Consider the following 21465-nt stretch of genomic DNA (forward strand, 5'->3'; position numbering starts at 1 on the left):
AACCCAACGATCTCGACAGACTGTGGCTAACAGATTTGCCTCGCTGAGAAGGATTGGAAATGGTGCTAATTCACCTTTGGGACATCCAGAACTAAGAAACACCAATAAAGGAGACTAGAAGATGCAGAATTGAATTTACACTATGCTAGAGGGGTATACAAGTTAGTTGCATTGTTAATGCGAATACATCATTTATATAAGTTATCAAGAAAACAAACAAAGCTTGCTACAACGAATTACTAAGAGCTGCCTCAGTTTTACACCAATAAACAACAATATTTAGATGTCCACTTCAAGGATACGTATATGGCTACAGTATTTATTCCTAATGCGTGCCTTTATTAAGATAGCCGTTTTGGTGCATATATGAGAATCCTCATTTGGATGATTGTATGTGCGTATTTCTCAACTAGAAAGACCGAGCTCCATGTATAATGTTATGAACACTGAAAAAAATCCATATAAATTGTCTATAAACTACTCCATATTATACGGAGTTTGTAGATAATTTATTTGGGTTTTTCACACAGATATGAAGCAAATTACATCAACTAAAAGACCCTGTTCAGAGTACAAAATACTTCTTTACACAAAATAAATCGCGTACCATCAAAATATGTCTTCCGTGTTAACATGGAATAAAAGAAATTATATAAAAAACGACAAAGTGATTGCTAGGAATCAGGGGTGACGTCGCATTGATGTGCTCCTCAAATATAGAGCACAAAATGCTGGTATTAAAAAAAAAATTGATAACGCGCTTTATTACTGAAAACTACTGGTAAAACCACATACGAAGAAAGAAAAAGGTCAGCAATCAAACAACCATACCATAAAACTTTAATTTTCTTCAAATGTCCCATATAATTTTATATTCTTTACTCAATAAATAAATACCGTTCAAAAAAAAAAAAAAAAAAAATTCAATGACAACAGCCAGATTTACAGCATTCGATGATTCTTTTTTTTTTTTTTTTTTTTTTTTGTAACTATTTCAGATCGTAAAATTATAATTTTTTGTTTTTGTTGCATGAAATATGTTGAGATATCTCATAAGATAATAATATGATTAAAATATGTATATAAAAATAATAATAAGATATAATCTCTTCTTGATTTTCAGATAAACCCCGATGATGCGGTACATGATGCTGCTAGTATTTCCTGGGATGCTTCTTGTATTAATGCTTCTACCCACATATCAAACTCAATCGACGTTGGGGTGCCAATATTTACGAGAGGAATTCAGCATTTATTGTAGGAATACTAGCTCAATAAATCTGGTCCGGTCGCTTCAAGTGTTGTCCTCTATTGCCAATCAAAATCCAAAAACGATCGACATAGAAAACTGTCAAGTATATTCTCTGACTACAATATTCCATTCGATAAATTCATCAGTGTTAACAGTGCGCGTGAAAGCATCTTATGTGCAAGATGTCCACCCTGAGGCTTTCAATCCTTTCAAGACAAGTCTGCAGATACTCGATTTGTCCTTTAACCAACTACGTTCCGTCCCGTACGCTGTCGGTGTGCTCGATTTTTTAGAAGTCTTGGATTTACAACATAATCAGATTGTGTATCTTGGTTTACATTCTCCCTTGGCTCAACTTCCGCGGTTGCGTGAGCTCAATTGTCGGCAGAATTATATAGGAGTTCCCATTGAGAACCTGACGGATTTCATGGATACGATTTCGAAGAAGCAGGTAGACAAACATAACTTTTCGTTTCAAAATCCTCTGGGACTGGAAGATTTTAATCTTGGAGTATCGGTTAATACACTGGAGGTACTCATTTTTAGCGATAACATGCTCACGAAAGTCCCTGAACAACTACACGTATCGGCATTTCCATATTTGCGACACCTTGATCTCAGTGACAATCTTCTTACAGAACTTCCAGAATTTCTATCACTTCGAGTACCAAAATTACAATATTTAGATGTCCACTCCAACAGTGTTCATCAGGTGGCGTTCTATTCTCTTCCTTCGGTTCTGGAAACGTTCGATCTTTCTGGTAAGTGGTATAATTTCTTGCCGCATCTGTAATTATATTCTAAAGATAAAAAAATCTTTGCGTACATAATATAGCTACCTTTATTATCGCAATAATGAGATTAGTCTTCATCTCTTTTATTTTTTCCCTGCACTTCTATAAAGAGAACGATGGCTGTTACGGCTCCTGTTTGCGTCCTGCAAACTTAATTAGGGCATAGAGACTGCCCAGGGAAAACTACTGGTTTACTAATACATGAAACGTCCACTTTCTTTTCCCGAAGTGAAATGAAAGTACCTTGTTTGCATTAACCCAATTATCGTTTTACACCGTTTTGTCAAGAAAGTTAATTCGAAGTAACGCAATTTAATAGTCAGGACGCCCTATATCAAGTGTAATAATAATGATTAGAAATAAGAGTATCAAAATAATTCGAAAAGCAGTTTTATATTGATGTATGCAAAAATATAAAAATAAACGAAGCGGTGTTCGGAATATTTCAGATTGGAAAGGGTAAGTAGTAACTAAACATCGCAACCATAAAAATAAGAAGCATGGAAATCATGATCTGAAAGCACTAGTTGTTAGTAGGTCAAGGTATACATCACCAATCACACATGCATGTTGATTTACTGATGCTATCTTTGTAGTTTAGAAATTATAGCAAGACGAGACAGAGAAACATGCTCATTTTAATATTTCTAAAAATATATTAAATGAAATTTATAGTTCAAGAAAATAAAAGATACTGAATTTAAAAAGCTGAGCTAATTTGAATGATCAAATACTCAGAAAAAGTTTGCTGAAATTTATATTTTGTACTTCGAACTAAAAAAAAAAAAAAGCGATCAAATCAAAAACATTTCTGTTTCCGCTTGATTATCTAAGAGTTTAACAGATAGTAACTCATTACTAAATTAAATTAATAAATGTTTATGGACAATGTGAAAATCATTATTCATTATTAAAATTACACAGGGGACACTGATTATATACAAGATAGGCATATATTATGGGGTCGGTTTCAGAAGGCATAGCATCTAACCGGTTTTCTTTCAACAAAAACATCCCATAATGTGTGTTGATGGGGTATTATTTATTATTAGGCTCTGGAAGGTGCAACGGCCGTGCTACTGTGCTTTCCCTATACTGGATTTTTACGCTTACATTACTACGTTCTCAATAGTTTACGCTGGCTAATAACTTACTAAGTCACATTTTTTGTATCACTGAGTTGGGCTGTTCGGGATAAGCACAGAGGAAATTAAGGTCATGAGGCTTAAATACACGAAGGCTCACTACATCCTATCTGTACAGCGTCTATTTAATGGATGAAAAACCCATGACATCCCATCTTCCCGAGATCGACAAATTCAGCAGCAGCTTGAAGTGCTTTCTGGAAGTTTTTACAGTCACCAGTAACAAAAGTGTACTCTTGTGTGGTGAGAGGAATCGAGTGCAGCTACTTCCAAGTAGAACCACAAGTGGCGTAAGTATTATATTGCCACAGAGTATAATATTGGATAAAAGATATAAATAAATGTCACGCAAACAGGTTACAATGTTAAGAAATGGTAGATTGACTAGTTTCTGACTTTGAAAATGGTTATTCCATGAGGCAGTTGAGTAAAAGAATGCATACAAACATTCACAATATTAGACATTTACGGAACTGAATTACGCATTTCACACATTCAAAATATTATTTTAACGTTACCGATGCCTGTGTTCACAGGACGATTTACATGTTGGTAGGCTGAAAACCCACGGGAGAATCCTATTCCCTCTGTCTGAGATTGGCTAACCTGAGTGTAGATTGAAGAGGACTTTAAAAATTCCTCCAGTCAGCAACAGGAATTGACCCGAGACATTGAACTCCAAACAAGAGGCAGATGGCCACGTATCGTGCCGACCAAACTGCTATGGAGGACTCCATCAATTCTGACTTTCGAATCTTCTCCAAAGTCTGCAGATTTTTTTTTTTTTTTTTTTTTGTTAGTTGTTGGCGCATCGGCTTCTGTGGCCATAATGCACCTCCCAAAGTTTTTGCATTTTACTCTGATCCAAGCTCGAGGTGGGATTCGAACCCGCGACTCCTGAATTCACAAGAGGAGTTTGTAGCTTTTACCAACTTTGCAACTCAACTATTTACAAGAAGGAAAACAATTATTGCAATACAATCTGTCCAACAGGAAGACAACAACACTCAATAGAAAAGCCTAAACTTAGAAGGAATGGATGAACCAGAACAACGGAGAAATTCAAACAAACCAGAAACAAAGAAGAAAATCCAACAGTTCAAAAAATGCACCATTAGTGCCAATCAAAGCTGCTCACAGGAAAAGGAGAAAACAACTATCTTGAGGAAAACTACCACAGACAAGACAAATTCTCGTCACACTGATGAAATTCCTGAAAGAGACCAACACTGAAGCGTCCCAGAGCTAGAGTAGAGCGCCATCTGGCTCTCAGATCCTGCACCTGCAGGATTCTCTTTAAACCCCATTTCCTCGCAAGGGAAGAACCCTCTTCTCCCCTTGCCACCCTTCTTTCCCTCTGGTGGAGCATGGGCATGCTCCACTGAAAAACGGGGGGTCATCTTCTCTATCGACCCCTTTGCTTCCTATTTCCACCCCCAGTCTTCTGCCTCCCCACCCAAAACTGTCATCTTACATAGCGATCAGCCCAACGTCAAAATTTAAGACACACCAAAATTTATGCCCGACCTTTTAGGCCTTACAGACTTTCAGTGTAAACCCCAAACGATGTTTAAAAGAACCTTAACTTACTAAACTATGCTCGCGACTTCTCCAATGTATTTTATTTTTATATACATATATATATATTTTTTTTTTTTTTTTTTTTTTAGGTCCTTGCCACTGAAATCTCAGGAAAGTAAGTGGCAGGACCCGCCAGAGTAAAATAGCTTCATTGGGTACACCCGGCCAGCCTCCTCGTGGCAGGGTGTGGAAACGTCAGGTCCCACTAGGGGCCTGGCGGCTAATAGGCCGGATGAACAAAGGGCACAACACGCCACATAGCTCATGAACCATATATATTTAAAAAAAAAAAAAAAAAAAAAAAAAAAAAAAATCTCAGGCTTGCCCGAAACATAGAAAATACGCGGAGATGGGGGAAACCCCAGGAGCCGTTAGACCCCCAACACACCTTACACCTTACACCTTTGGGCAACGTCGGGCCTCAGCAGGGGTCTGGCAGCTAAATGGCCAAAAGAACAACGGTACACATCACACACCTCAAGATCCATATACTTTTAAATCTCTGGCTTTTACAGTGAACTGTATCACACCACAACGTAAACTACGCGGAGATGGGGGAAACCCCTGGTGCCGTTTGACCCTAAACACACTTTACATCTTTGGGCTGCCAGGCAGGCACTTTACCCACCTGGCTAGCCCGGTCGTCTAAGTCTGTAGATGACCGAACGACTACCATTGAGTCATCCAGCTACAAACTTACTTGACCAGCTGAGTGACAGATTGAGCAATGAGTAGCATTTGTGAATTTAATCGATTTTGCACACAGATTTTGTTGGTGGATAATGCAGCCAAAATTTGTTAAATTTTCCTGATGGATCTGTAGTTCTATTGCTCTTTCATGAACTATTCCAATAAATCCCTTCTGTGCACCAACCATTGCAGGGGTTCCATCAGTGCATATGCCAGATAGTGAACTTCATTTAAGCCCACATCTCTCGAAGACTGTGTTGACTGTTTCAAATATATCTTCACCGGTAGTTGTTCCTTTTAACGGCCGAAGCGCCAATAATTCTTCTGTGATGTTGAAATCCGCATCAACTCCTCGAAGAAATATTGCTAGTTGTGCTGTATCGGAGGCATCGGTGCTGTCATACAAAGCAATTGAAAATGCTTTCAATCTAGCAATCTTCTCTTTTAAACTTTTTTTTGATATCATCAACCATAATTTCTATCCGTCGGACAACAGTACGTCTCGACAAACGATTATTCTCAAAGTCTTTTTTTCTTTTCAGGACATATTATACTTGCAACATCCAGCAGACATTCTTTGATAAATTCTCCTTCACCAAATGACTTAGAATGCTTAGCGATTTTTTCACTTACCACAAAGCTGGCTTTGACAATGCTGTGGTGCTGCGTTCTTTGCTTGTTGAACATTGGCTGCTGGGTATCCAAGTTCTTCTTCAACTTCTGTATTTCATCTTTTCGTAGTTGTCCATCAATTTTTTGGTGACCCGCATGTCTCGAAGTAAAGTATCTCTTCAAGTTGTATTCTTTGTTGACAGATACGGATTCCTTGCACAGCAAACATACAGGAAATCCTTTATTCAGAATAAAATAATAATCCTCCGTCCAGTTGTCTTGAAATTGACGATTTTCTGCATCTACTTTTCTTTTTTTTTATATATAACCCCTGACATTGTCCCAGATTTATAAGCGATATTCAGAACTGTCAAACAAACTGTCTTCTACACAGCAGGCACTGGACAGAACACAACATCAATGCTGACACGTTGTAACACGTTCACACACTCCGCTAGTCAAAGTGAGAAAGAGACCTTGGTGGGAGAAAACATGGTGTTTTGCGCAAGTCATATGACGTCAGCTTAATGTGAGTTAGTAGAACACACCATGTTTTCTCCCACCATGAATCAGACAAACTTCGCTGAAATAGATTAGGACCGGATCAAAAGAAGTAGAGGACCGGATGCGGGCCGAGGGTTGCCCATATGTGTGCTAAAGCGTTAAGAGGTTAGATTTTAAATTGGAGCTTGAAACTGAGGCTCAAATTTGGGATTCATAAAGGAGAATAGAAATTAGACACATCTCAATGCACTGAACCACGTGTCAATAGCGTGCCGAGCTCCTGTATTTTCTTGTTTGCATTCCAATTGCACTGTTCCAGCAGTCTGATACGCAGAAGTCAAAAAAGTTATAAATTATCTGCATAGGAGATAAAATTACAGCCGTTGACAACCAGGAAGGGTTCAAGCACAGCTGCAACGAGAATGGCAGACAAAACGCCTCTCTGGAATAATACACCTCGGGCAATGTCAAAGGGAGCACTATTTGTTCTGTGCACCGTGATATTGCCTCTTCTCTAGGGCGTCGATCATAAATTTCAGTGAATTTCCTTCTAAAAAGAAGTAATTTTTCAGATTTTCAATCAATTCAGGAATGGAGATGTTATCGAAGGCAAGCTGAAATGTCTAAAAACAAGACGTCCGGCTTGCTGTATGCGTAGCAGGATTTCCATTATCTGATTCGTTGTAGTTGATCATAGAATTAAGGTGGAGTCGTTTCAAAGAGTTAAATGTTTTTTCATATCTAGTGTGAAAAACTCTAGTGTGAAAAACTTGAATATTTTTCAAATTTGGTTGTTCAATATTTAGGACAGACGAAGACACTGTGATGAGATCGAAAGAACTGCACAGCAGCACTGAACGATAGCCCAGATAAGATCCTGCCTTGATAAGTCAAGAAATTAAGAACAACATATCCATTTATATTACAGAAGTCAAGTATGCATTTCAGATTTGTTATAGCTGTCAAAGACATTACTAATATTTAAAAAAAGTCCTCTCAATCGCTGTTTCGCTAGTGGAGATTTTTCATTTGAACAAACCTTTATCTCAAAACTGCTGCCTCCCATATGCAGCTTGGTTCTCGGTCTATGACTTTCATTATATCCGTATTGAACGGTTAGTAATTGCACTAGCCAACAAAAAAATATTTTTTGTCATACCTCCGCAATGAAAATACGTGATTCTGGAGGAAATAAACACGCTGATTCCAAAAATTACCATAAAAAGTCTCGATCACGTCTACATCAAAAGATGTACCAACGTTTAATGTCAAAATACAGGGATATATACGTATACAGGCAGTTCTCGCTTTACGAGTTTTTCCCCCCAAGTATCAACAAAATCGAAAATATGAACATTAATTGCAAAAAATGAAAGTTAAACATTCATAAATACTGCATTCCATATCACGTGCGTAGTATATTAATCCGTTCCAGAGACACCATCGTATCCTGAAAATATCGTCTCGGAAGTTGAAATTTTCGCTGTATAACTAAGCTATTTATCTCTCTAAAGTGTCATTTTTAAGGTCATGAGCGTGACCAAATAAATAAATTGTATTAGTTACCAATTCAAACCATTAAAATGCACAAAACTTCCATATTATCATATGTTCCGTTATAAGTATCAATTTTGAACGCCTTTGTGATATTTTTCTAAAGCACATTTCTGGAGGTCACGACCATAAAATAACAAAAAAGCAATTTGCAATTTCCGGTTTATTGGGCTTTTCTGTTACTGCAAGCAATTATAAACATGATATAAAAATGATATTGCATTTGAGAAAATACCGATAACTGGAATTGGGTTTTTTTTTTTTTTTTTTTTTTTTGCGTTATTATGGTGAAATGTGTTTCCCCTTTACTGATATCTTCAATCGCATAAAAAACATAAATAAATTTTCAGAATCTTCTCTTCATTGCTTTTTTTTTTAAAGCTTCGTAAACTTGTTACTCCACGCGAATCGTGATAGTTGCAATTTGTGTGTGCCGTTAAAAAATGCTTATGCATGCAATCGTGAAATTTATAAAGCAAAGAGAAGATGATCTTGGAAACAACAAACGCTTCTTGAAACATTTCTGAAGAAGACGACTCCTTGTGCAACAAACCAATGAGTGCCGAGCCAATGATGAAGAATAAACATTCTTTAACATTTGTAAGTCGTAAATAATTTCTCTATTATTATAATTTACTTGATTTTACAGGCTACGTTTTCATTTCTTTGGATAAATCAATCATTTAAACAAACTAATTAGCTAACTAATTTCATTGTTGAGAACGTAACTCCTATTTTTAACATTATGTACATGGGAAATAAATTCCCGCTTTACGAGTGCGCACTAGGAACGAATTAACTCGTCAAGTCGAGAACTACCTGTAATTCAAGTTTGTAATACAAGTGTAAAAAAATATTATACGTTCTATTATACGTCTGGAGGATAGATTTACAACCCTGAGAACATGTGACAAAAATCCTCACCAAAAACGAAGAGTGTGCTCTCTTCAAATTGTAAATTGTTGCATCAGAATTTGAACCTAAGAACCATAGGATTATGTTTACCACAAGAAACCGAGGCCAGAATCGATTGCTAAAATTAACAGAATTAGCTTATATCTGTTTAAATAAATCAAGGTGTCATGCATTACTGGCTTGATTATGCGAAATTTGCATATTTTGGTAAAAAGTAACTCCCTTTATATTTAATAACTGTGACATGATGTGAAACTATCGTGGTGATTTTCGAAATCTACGCATAAAAATTGGTTAAAAACAGCATTCTTGGAGGTAAAAATTGTGTTGGCTAGTGTAATTGGTGACTGAAAAACCTAACAAAAAGAACGATCTTTGGGGACGGTGTCTCCACCCCCCCACCACGAGGAAGTAGGTCGCCTTATCTAGCGATTTAGACATCGTCCAAAAAAAAATAAACAACGAACCTGACATCTCGCAAAGTTCTTAAAAGTCCGATCAGCTCCACAAGAGTGGATCTTGAGAGGGCGAGCGTCTCTCCCTCTAGCCTCGCTCGGAGGTCATCATACATAGTACACTGAGTGGACAGAAATCAGGGAGTACCTACCTAGTAACGGGTAGGCCCACCTTTCGCCCGGATAAGGGCAGTCGCACAGCGAGGCATTTTCATCCATGCTTGCTGCACCGCTGTCCATAATTTCGTCGCATTCCTGGGTGGAGGATCGAAAGCTTGAACGGATCTTTCCACAGTATCCCAAAAATTCTCCACAGCATTCCTGGGAAGTTACTGTGGTTCATGTCCGGTGAAAGGTGAGGCCATTCCATGGTGGTAATATCTATGGAATGCTCTTCGAACCATGTTCTAGTCACCACGGCTCTGTGGGGAAGCGCATTGTGCTGCTGGAAGAGTCCATTGTCCTCTAGGTGCATATGGACATGTAACCTGGACCGTTCAGAGATGCATCCAGACGTACCAGAGGTCCTAACGTATGTCAGTTAAACACACCCCAGACCATTACCGACCGTCCACCTGCTTGAACAGTTCCTTGTTACCGCAACGGATGCGTATCTGGCGAAAGGTGTGTATGACTGGAAACGGGAATCATCGAACCAGGAGACCCGTCTCCAATCATCCAAGGTCTAGTGCCGATGTTCTTTCACCCAGTTGAGGCGTAGAGTCGTGTGTCATGGTGTTAGCAAAGGGACTCTGATGGGTCAGCGGTTCCCATAACCTATTGCGGCTGATGACTGCTTGATGGTCTTGGTGGAGACGTTTCTGGCTCCTCCCTCGTTGAAGGCGGCGGTGATTTGTATCACTGTCGCTCTCCAGTTGTCTGAAACAATGCGAGATAGACGTCGACGGCCACGTTCATCCATCACCTTTCTCTGCCCACACCTCACTGTCCACGATGAGATGTTATTCCGGAAATGGCGTATTCCCGATATACTCCTGATATTGTCGAACGGGGATAGTGCAATTTCTGTAGCACCTCCGCGATAGAGTGACCCCATGTGTCGGGAAACCACTATCATCCCTCTTTTAAGTCGGTTAACTCACGACGCTTATCCGTACTGACATCGAATTATCGTCTACGTGAATGCAGTGAATCTATATACCTGCCAAGCGATGGGTTCGTCCACTAGGAAAGGGGGTGACAGTGTCGCGTTGCCCAGGAACCAGGTATCCCATGAATTCTGTCCTTTCAGTGTACAATCAAGCACAATGTGGAGGCCTGTTTCCGACTCTCCACAAGAGCACAGGTTTGAGGTCACCAACCACAACTGGAGCAGCCGCGACCTCAGACCATATCCAGTCAGGACAGAGCAGACTGACAGTCCTTAGCCGGCGTAGGCCAGGAGTGGAGTCTGCGGCTTAATTAGACCCAACACGGGAAAACTTATCCGGCCCGGACACTGGAAGGATTGATAGCCACCTCACGGTGTGAACGGAGGCTAGTGGAGATTACAGGAAATTCATCATTGCAGATCACTGACCAATGTACTGCAAAGACACAATGTTCAGCAATTTCGGTTAAGCCTATCAACAGCTGTTAAGTAGTCAGATAAATTGTACTGTTATCAAGTACAACTCTATTCCAAAAATTTAAAATATTCTTGAAAATGTCTAAGGATCGTGGTTTAACAGTATTTTGCATAAAATACTGAAAAGATTTAAATATTATTATGCAGATGTTTTAACGTGGGCTCTGCCAACGATATACCAAGTAATATTTAAGAAACCAGATGGACAAAATTGTGTGCCATAAATTTAGAATATCAGAAAAAAATGTTTCAAAATTTAGAATGCGAAATAAATTTTATTTACAATAATTCTGAACAAATAGACATTGATTAGTACTTGGGTTTGGTTAGATATCCTTAGCTCCTAATAGAATATGTTCAGGTCTGGAGACCACACTTGAAGAAAGACAGAGCTGCTAGAAAGGATTCAAATGGCAACCAGATTTGGAAGGAGTGCTAATCGACGTCAGTGCGAAAAACAGCTTAGAAGGTGCGAAATGCAAAGATTGGCAACTAGACATCTTACGGATGATCCGATAAAGGTATATATGGCCCTCAAGGGGATCGGTAAAATGAACGAGGGAGGTATTCAATTGTAGAAGAGAGAAGAACCAGTGGAACAAATACCTAATTTTGGAGAATAACAGAAAGCTGGATCTTATGAAGTTTACTTCCGAGCAGTGCGCTGTAGATTACTGGAATGAATTGTCTTCTACAATGATCGAGGCGGAAAGTTTGGTATGGTTCAAAGCAGAATTGGATAGCTACACAATTACTGAAAATGATAAGAATAATAGAAATTTTAAACTTTTTTTTTTTTTTTTGGAAAATGCACAGAATGTCCGCTTCCTTGTATAATTTGGCCTTATAATACTAATAGCCTCACTGCATATTCCTTTCATTCAGTGAACCAAATTTACACATTCGTGTTTAGGAAATTTTTCCCATAAATGCTTTTTGTTGTTGGCTGTGATTAAATAAGCCTGGAGGTCGCATTTTAGTTTCCTCCATAAATTCTCAATGGGATTTACACTATCATCCAAAAAGTATCAGGACTGATGGACCGTTCGTTGCATCATGCAAGCCGAGATCGCTGATTATGGTTGGTCATGTTTGGCTTATGTACTCTCATGAAAACCAATGATATGGAGCCGCGTACGCAGTATGTTCGCACAGACTTCAAGCCCTTTTCATATTACCTTTCACAGCATCCTCTAGTTTTGTGGAATGGGCTTCTGTAGTTTTCCTGTGCATTCCTAAACGGTGGTGATACTGTATCATGCCTCCATTTCACACACGATCGACTTTGGTAGCGTAGGCAATTGTACGAACTGCCAAACCAATAATGTGACGCTCGACAATAGCACATCTCGAAATCAGTAAGCTCGGCTCTACGTCCCATGACGATAACTAACTTGTCATAGGCCTTCCTTATATACCGGTCTGAGTCACTTGTTTATCCGAAAACATCCAATGGACGTGAAAACAGGGTTGTCCGGATGCTTCTTGAAGAGTAGTGTAGATCGGATCAGATTTAATTTTTTTGAAGCCACTCCTTCGTTTCCCAAAAACACTACTGCGTTCGATTTCGATCATAGGGATTTTTCTGCTTCCACTGAAGATCAAGGGCCGAGTATTCGGTCATTAGGCTTGGGCTTATGTCCAACTCATGGGCAAATACTTATATCCATGGTTTCGCTTAAGTTGCTAATATCTTTTTAAATTGTACAGATGTTTCGATCAAAGACTGAAACAGCTATACAATCATCAGTTGGCAGAGGCCTCCATCAGCTGGCGTCTCAGCAGCTAGCGGTGGTCTCCAATAGCTCCATATACGTGCTGAATTGTGAATAATGTATTTTGTCTAAGTGACAGTTTGGGCACCGCCCAATATATTTGAGCCATTTCTTTCTGATTCAATTGAGCTTCATACTAGTAATAGTAATAATAAATATCAATTTATTCAAAACAGTGGAAACTCCAACACAGCCGGCTGGCTAGAAGGATGTACATTCATTCCATCATGATAAGATAAACAATATAAATTATATACAAACATATTTTATATTCAGACCATTAATATATATACTTCTTTCATAACTAACAGATTTATATGCAAATTCAACCTATACAATATACGAGTAAGTATAAGCTTGATATCCAAGTTCATCATTCCTTTACCGTAGGTTTTTCTATTAAGTTTACGCACCTTAGATGAAGGGGATAATTTTGTTTTAAACTCAACCCACAAACCTTTCTTCATTTTTACTTCTAACGTCGAAATTATAATTATTTCAATGTAGACCTAATTACATTAACTTAGATTAGATGAAAGATCAGTGCCATTATGAAAAGACGATTTTGTCTTCTCCATTGTACACTGTATAGAAAAATGCAGGTAAATCGCCGGGGAGGCACAATGTACATATACAAGAGTAGCAGAAATTGGAATAAATACCCGTCTGGGTTTGTAAGGTAGTAAATGGCCGACGAAATTCACATGAAAGTAGAAAAAAAAAAAAAAAACTTTAAAGAGTTTTTCTTTCGAAAAGTGTGTTTCTTTCGATCTTGGGATCATCTATGCTTGCTTTGCTTTCACTGTAATTAACACAGAAAGCTTATTTGTTTCAAAAATGAACTAAGATAATAGAAAAGAAGGAAGAGAAAACATATGAGTTTAATAATTCCAATCGTATTTTTTTAAAGCAGTCGCCACGGGATATTGGGATCGATTTCTTTTCCTCTTTTGAAGGTGTGGTCAAGTACCCTTTGGATAACACTAAACTATTCAGGTCAACGAAGTTTACGTGTAACCACTCGTTCATAACACCTTGTATTAAAATACTGTCCGAGACGTTGCTAATATCGCGAGGCTATCCCGCACACCTTCTCCAAGATACATTTCAGTCACGGTAGATGATCAAAATCAGCTGCAGGTTCCTTACAAAAATACGAGTTAATTATTTACTGGAACTGGCGAAAAGAAGAATATGTTTCCTTCATAGCTCATAGCAGTGGAGAAACTACCGTACCGATAGGTGCACCATAGTGGGGAGGACGGTTGGTTCGGTATGATTATAAAAGAGCAAGGTGGGGACGTTCAAGCATCTCTCGGGGATGATGGCTCACTTGTAGTCGTGTTACTAGCTCGAAGTCTTTAACAATGACACAAGGTGGCAAAAATAGCAAACAAAAAACGAGCTATGGATGGAGCTAACTTATATTTCTTTAAGTTATTGAGCTTGTCACTCATTTCCGCATATGCATGTCTGTACAGGCGTGTTCATGGACCGATTTGTACGTTGTGCGGGCTGAAAACGCACGGAATTGCTGACGGGGGAACAAAAGGATTTCCTTTGACTGAGATTGGCTAACTACAGCATCGACAAAAGAGGAGTTTGGAAATTCCTCCAGTCGCTGACGAGAATCGAACCCAGACTTCTCCAAAGTACCATCCATACTTTAGAGAAGTCTGGTAGCCGCCAATGTATCGTACCATCTAAACTGCCCGAAGGGCAAATTAAAACAGAATTGGACAGCTATCATTTATAGAATGATACATAGTACTTTTAGAGAGAGACATTTGTACTTTCTACAAATATCGCACAATTTGCTTAATAAAGTGTTCCACTTCCATAAAATGCTATGACAGGCTCCCCATGGATTCATATGCTATATTACTATAACTCGCATGATGTATAAATAATTGCTTACATATTATGCTTTAAAATACTTTTTTTACTTTTTACTGAATATTAATTCTCATTAAAATGTTTATTAATACGATCCACTTGTATTTACAGATAATCCTCTCTCGTGCAACTGTGATGCCCTTTGGCTTTTCGAATGGCAAACTGCTAACATTACAACTCTTCACCTTCCACCATGCCATTCTCCAGAAAATCTGAAGAATATGACTCTTACCGAAGTTCCCTGGATGGACATATGTCCCGACCGAAATACGACCCTGTCATTTCGCTACCTTGGTCGTAATAACCAACAGTACGATGTGGTACAATTATCGAGTACGTCATCAAAGATATCGGTGTCTTGGAGAGTTAGTCTAGCTGATAAAACCAGAGGGTGGCATTTAGTGTTTCGAGAAGCTTCAGAAAATCCCTATAAGATGACTCTAAGTAACAGTCCCCTCCACATTACGCCAACTACTAACAAAAGTAAAGATAACGAGGCCATTCTGACTGAAGAGATAACGAATCTGAAGCCAATGACATTATATGTGATATGCATCGCCATAGTGCAAGAAGGAAAGTTCACAGTGGAACCTAACAAATGTAGAAAAGTTCCCACCAAGGCACCGAAGAACAAAGACTCCAGAGTAAGGATGGATGACAAAGATATAATCTCCATTAATGGCAATCACGGTGCAAGGACTTTGAAGGCTGAAACTTTTCTGGATGATATCAAGGCGTCCGAAAAAACAATTACAATACGATGGACACTGGTTCCTAAATCATTGCAGAAACCCGTTGGAATAGTAATTCCTATTGATCAAATTCGCTGGCTGATTAGACTTCGAGCGTTTGCTACGACAAACTTCACCCATATTGCTGTGAATAACGTCCACGAAATCGCTACAAACGATGGTAAGTACGAATACACAATCAGTGATTTAATTCCAGCTACAGCATACGACGTATGTCTCGTGGATGTGGGAATTTATTCGATTGCCGAATTTCTAGCTTCTACTAATCCGGAATTACCAGAAGGTATCTGTAAGGAAGTGGTAACTCTGTCAGAAACTAAAATATCACCAACTGACATTGTTATTGGTGTTGTAATTTCCATTGTAGTACTCACTGTAATAGCAGCGGTAATTTTTATTTGCTACTCACCAAGCATGCTTTCCCGATGGACAAGATGGCGAGACTGGCTTGTGAAAAAGGTGTCCCATAATCGACAGCCTATGTCTGGTAGCACAAGACCACCAACCAGACTGGGAGAAAAGCATGGACAAGAGGATTCGCGCTGGCCACCAGAGCCATCAATCAGTTCTAACATGCAAACCACCAGCAGTTACCAAGATTTATTAAATACAGTCACCATCTACAAATCAGGAATGTCGGATTGCTGATGTGAATTACACTCCAAGGTTTGAAAGATCAGTGGTACTTAACTTGAGATATACAGTAAGGGCGAAATGTTAAAAATCACCATGTAAATAATACCAAAATTTAAATTACGCCGATTGTCTTAAAAGTGAGATTTTTAAGTGACGCTGCTTACACAAGTACTCAATAGAAATTCAAGGAGGTTTACTGGAAGACTATGAATCGTGTTTTTATATTTTTGTAAAGCTGTGATATGAATTACATGTAAATAAAGTTCACGTTTTAAATGAATACTGTCATTTTATTAACTTTGCAGTTGTACTGCATCCAACTGTATGGTTTATGTTTTAAGTAGATGCATATACAGGCAGTTCCCACTTTACGATTTTTTTTTTTTTTTTTTTCAAGTATCAAGTATCAACAAAATCGAAAATATGAACATTAATTGCAAAAAACGAATGTTAAACATTCATAAATATCGCATTTCAAACCACGCTCGTAGCTATACGATAGAGCGTACCCCTGCTTTACAATATTAATCCGCTTCAGAGACACCATCGTATCGTGAAAATATCGTAATGTGATCCCAATATGTAACCCAATAACACATTGCTTTTTGGTAATTCGTTCCATGACCTCGGAAGTTGAAATTTTCGCTATACTGTGTAACTCTCTGAAAGGTCGTTTTTATAGTGTAAATTGTATTAGTTACCATTTCAAACCATTAAAATGCACTACACTTTCATCGTTATCATTTGTTCCCTTATAAGAATCAATTTTGAACGCCTTTGTGATATTTTTCTAAAGCACGTTTCTGGAGGTCACAACCATAAAACAATAAAAACAATTTGCACTTTCCGGTTTATTGGGCTTTTCTGTTAGTGCAAGCAATTATAAACGGGTAGTGAACTCGATGGAATTGCATTTGCGAAAATACCGATAGCTGGAATTGTGTGGTGTTTTATGCTATTATGGTGAAATGTGTTTCCCCTTTACTGAAATCTTCAATCGCATAAAAAAAAAACAAAAAATTTCCAGAATCTTCTCTTCATTCCTTTTTTTTTTTAAGCTTTGTAAACTTGTTACTCCGCGCAAATCGTGTTAGTTGCAATTTGTGCGTTCCGTTAAAAAATGCTTATGCACGCTATTGAAATTTATAAAGAAAAGAGAAGATTATCTTGGAAACAAACGCCTCTTGGAAGCATTTCTGAAGACGACGACTCCTTGTGCAACAAACCAACGAGTGCCGAGCCAATAATGATTGATCAACGAGTGTGCATTTAGTCGATGATGATGATGAAGAATAAACATTCTTTAACATTTGTAAGCAATAAATAATTTCTTTATTATTATAATTGGTTTGATTTTACAAGCTACGTTTTCATTTCTTTGGATAAATCAATCATTGTTTAAACAAACTAATTAGCTAACTAATTTCATTGTTGAGAACGTAACCCCTATTTTTAACATTTTGTATATGGGAAATAAATTCCCGCTTTACGACGCGCGCTAGGAACGAATTAACTCGTAAAGTTGGGAACTACTGTATATGTATAATATCCAATTAAAAATATGCCAAATATATCAAATACAAATATTATCGTGTCACGTGCTACCAAACCTACTTTGATATTTGAAATGACGCAGATCTCAGCAACCGCGACGTGCTCCACATAGATGATAAATATGTTCGGTTCCGCAAACAATTACCAATAAAATTGAGTTCGGTGTGACCTAACAAACTGGAAATATTGGGTCACTGGTTAAAGCACGAGTGCAGTACATTTCCGGATTAAAAACAGAATTAAGGAGAAATGAAAACACAAGAATTAGTTAACATTCCTCCCTCCCTCCAGCAGGAAAACAATTTAGCTAAACATTGCAGCTGAATATGCTTATTTTAATTGAATGAGTTAAAATAATGCCAAAGACCATTATTTTTTAGGCATGACATTTCATAATGTATCAAGGTCGGTCAGAAAACATTGGTGCTTGTTTATTTATTATTTATTTTTTTCCTCCTTAGCTTCCAGTACGGGGCTGATATTGCAAATATTGGAACAATAAAAATCCCTTATAGTTACAATTAGATCCAACAGACAAGAACAGCAGATTAGACAGTAATGGATCTGGACGAACTTCTGCAACAATATATAGCGGATGTGCCTCTTATTACTCCTTCAAATTTTGTCGGAGGCCGAAGGAACACCTACAGCCCTCTTCAATAGAGGCTGCGGTTAAGAGAAACTAAGGCAGTTGGTTGGTTGTTGTAGGGTTTTAAGAACATCAGCCACTTAGGCCGTATTGCGCCTTATATATAATGCCTGTAAATTGCATATGTTCTGTGATTGGTTTGCTGGCCGAAAAAAATCGGAGTTTCTGGGAAATAAAACCATTCTACCCTCGCCAGACAAACAAACTCAGCCACCTTGTGGAAAAAAAGTCCATAAAAATTCCTCGCGTCATTGACGTGATTCAAACTCGGGTCTTTGCCACCCGGTGTGGGGTGGACGGTAATTATACCAACTGTGCTACCCACGAGGGCGATCAAAGGCGAAGAGTAGGAATTTTCTCCGTGCTGCTGTTGTTGGTTTTTCAGAGTATCGGCTTCAAAACATATTGCTCCATTATGTCTGTAGAAATGTGTATTTTCGGGTTAATTTGCATGTTATGCGGAATGAAAACCCAATTCTATCCGCCTGAGATCGCTAATTATAGCCCTAACTGAGAGATAGTTAGAAATTAGTAGTGGAAAACGATGCAAGAAAGCAAGCTTTTACAACATAAGCCAAAAAGTAAATATAAATATGATCTTTATTAAATAAACATGATCTTAAGAAGAGGAAGTTTACTTCAACAATCAATTACCCGTTGGCCGAAGGCAAACTTCCGCACATCTATTCTGCAATCAACGTTCCCCAATTTGAATTTATGTCCTCCTCATGCGTGTAGTCTGAGCAATAGGAAGGATTTCATCAGCATTGAACATTAAATCCATTCAATGCCTTACACACCTTAATCAGATCTCCTCGCAGGTGCCTGGTCTCAAAATGCAGCAAGTTGCAAACTGAAGTCGCTCTTGGTAAGCGTACTCCCCACTAATCTCTTTTGTTCTCCCCACTAATCTCGTTGCTCTTCGCTGTACCTGTTCCACATATATCTATATCCTTTCTAAAATTAGGCTTCCAGATTTGTATGCAGTACTCAAGATGTGGCCTAACCATTATCTTATACGACATGATAATCGTCTCCTTGTCCCTAGCTATAGTGAGCAGCACAGTTGATCATAGCATTAGTAGTGGCAAATGATGCAAGAAAGCAAACTTATACAGCATCAACAAAAAAAAAAAAAAAAAAAAAAGCACTTCCCATTTCATCTATCTGTCCCTTCAAAACTACATCTAGTTCTTCCTTGAATTTATTTGAGCTATCAACTTCCTCAACAATATGGAAATTGCTTCCAGCAATCAACCATCCGCTGGCTAAAGGCAAACTTCCACACATCTATCCTGGAACCGTCCTTCCTCAATTACAGTTTATGACCTCTCATGTGTGTTGTCTGAATAGGAGGAAGAATCCCATTGGAATTGATCTTGCTCAATCCATTCAAAGCCTTAAACACTTCAATCAGACCACCTCGCAGGTGCCTAGTCTCCAGGCGCTGCAATTTTCAGAACGAAGTCTTTCTTGGTAAGAGCGCTCCTTTCCTAAAATGAGACCTCCAGACCTGTGTGCAGTACTGACCATTGCTTTATACAATGGGATAATCACTTACTTATCCCTGCCAGAAAACTTCCTGTATATAATTGACAAAACCCCATGAGTTGTCCTGGCAATCTGTTCTACATTGCTCAGAGAACGTCATATCTGAGCATACAATTTCCCCAAGATCTTTTTCATTTCCCTCTAACATGAGTGTAGTACTACACAGTTGGTACTTTACTCTGGGGTTACTGCTATCCATATACAGTACTTTGCATTTGGTGTTAAACTTCAATTCAATTACAATCAACCCACCTTCAGCCCATCTACCTAACTTTTATAGATCCTGTTGCAGTAGCATACCGTCATTCCTGTCATTAATCACCCTGCCAACCTTTGTATCATCTGCAAACTTGGACATTAATCCTGATATGCCTTCATAAATATAGAAAAGAACAATGGGCCCAACGCCAAACGTAGGGGACTTTACTAATAGCATTAGTCCACGAGGAACAGAGTCCACTGATTAACACCCTCTGTCTCTCCCACTCAACCATCCCTTTATCCATAGCAGGCACTTGCTCTTAATGCCGCCCTGCTCCAATTTGTACAGCACTTTTATGTGCAACAGTCGCGAGATATAATCACCGTCCTTCCCATACAGAGTGGAAAAGACCTAAGTTTGAATTCCGTCAATGACGCGAGGAGTTTTTATGAACCTTTTTCACAACGTGGCTGAATTAGTCGGTCTCAGTCGAGAACAGCAAGGGTTTTTCTCCAGGAAATTTTTTTTTTTTTTCCAACAAACCGCAAAACAGCAATACGGTCTAAGTCGCAAAAGAGCCTAGCTCTGCACAATAAGAACCTTATTTCTGAATATACACTGGTGTTCAAAGAAAGTGCAACACCCCTTAAAATTGTAATTGTCGTCCGAATAACGTAAGTATATGGCAATATTTTTACAGACTGCATCAGATAAGATTGACACGTGATGTAAGTGATGACGTAATATTGCATCAGCTGTTACTTTCGGCATGCTGTGCACGAGTTGCAGTCATTCCTTGCTTGTATCTGGATGGCGAGTTACGTGCAGTTGACGCCACGAAGAAAGAGTGCTATTGTTCTTTTACGGGAGGAAGGATGTTCTTCCAATCACATTGCTTATAGAGTGTCTTGTAATCAGCCGACAGTGAGCAGATTTCTTTCCAAACTCAAGAATACTAGTTCTGCTGGTAGGAAAAAAGGAACCGGATGCAAACGAGTCTCTACGCCAAAACAGGACAGTGTTTTAAAGCGCTTATGCCTTAAAAACCGTAAAGAGCTAAAAAGCTCTTTACGGTTTTCCTTTGTCTGAGCTGAAAAGAGAATGGGAAGAACATACAGGAGTGGTAGCAAGTGCAGAAACAGTCAGAAGACGCCTCTTCAAAAATGGACTTGTAGCCCGTCGTCCTAAGAAGAAGTCCCTCCTCACACAAAAAATGAAAAAATGAAAAACGCCCAATTAATTTGGTGTAAGGCGCATGTGAAATGGACCCCCGAGCAGTGGAAGTCAGTTATTTTCTCGGATGAGAAGAAATTCAACCTGCATGGCTCTGATGAGAGACAAACGATTCGCCTAGACATGA

General features: G+C 38.6%; 2 protein-coding genes across 2 annotated transcripts in view; one reads left to right on the forward strand and one right to left on the reverse strand.

Annotated features, from left to right (window-relative positions):
• The window catches only part of LOC150082259 (uncharacterized), a 28574-nt gene extending 12413 nt beyond the window's left edge, over positions 1-16161 (forward strand). The window contains exons 2-3 of the mRNA XM_090379391.1: positions 1124-2013; positions 14873-16161. Of these exons, the coding sequence (XP_090235517.1) occupies positions 1134-2013; positions 14873-16161 (2169 nt within the window). The 5' untranslated portion in view covers positions 1124-1133. The remainder of the gene's footprint in view (positions 1-1123; positions 2014-14872) is intronic.
• The window catches only part of Rab3GAP1 (RAB3 GTPase activating protein subunit 1), a 342380-nt gene that overhangs the window by 66367 nt on the left and 254548 nt on the right, over positions 1-21465 (reverse strand). The window lies entirely within an intron of this gene.

This window comes from Mastigoproctus giganteus, chromosome 8 (assembly GCF_048544385.1).
Source record: "Mastigoproctus giganteus isolate SK-2022 chromosome 8, ASM4854438v1, whole genome shotgun sequence".
In the NCBI taxonomy this organism is placed as follows: Eukaryota; Metazoa; Arthropoda; class Arachnida; order Uropygi; family Thelyphonidae; genus Mastigoproctus; species Mastigoproctus giganteus.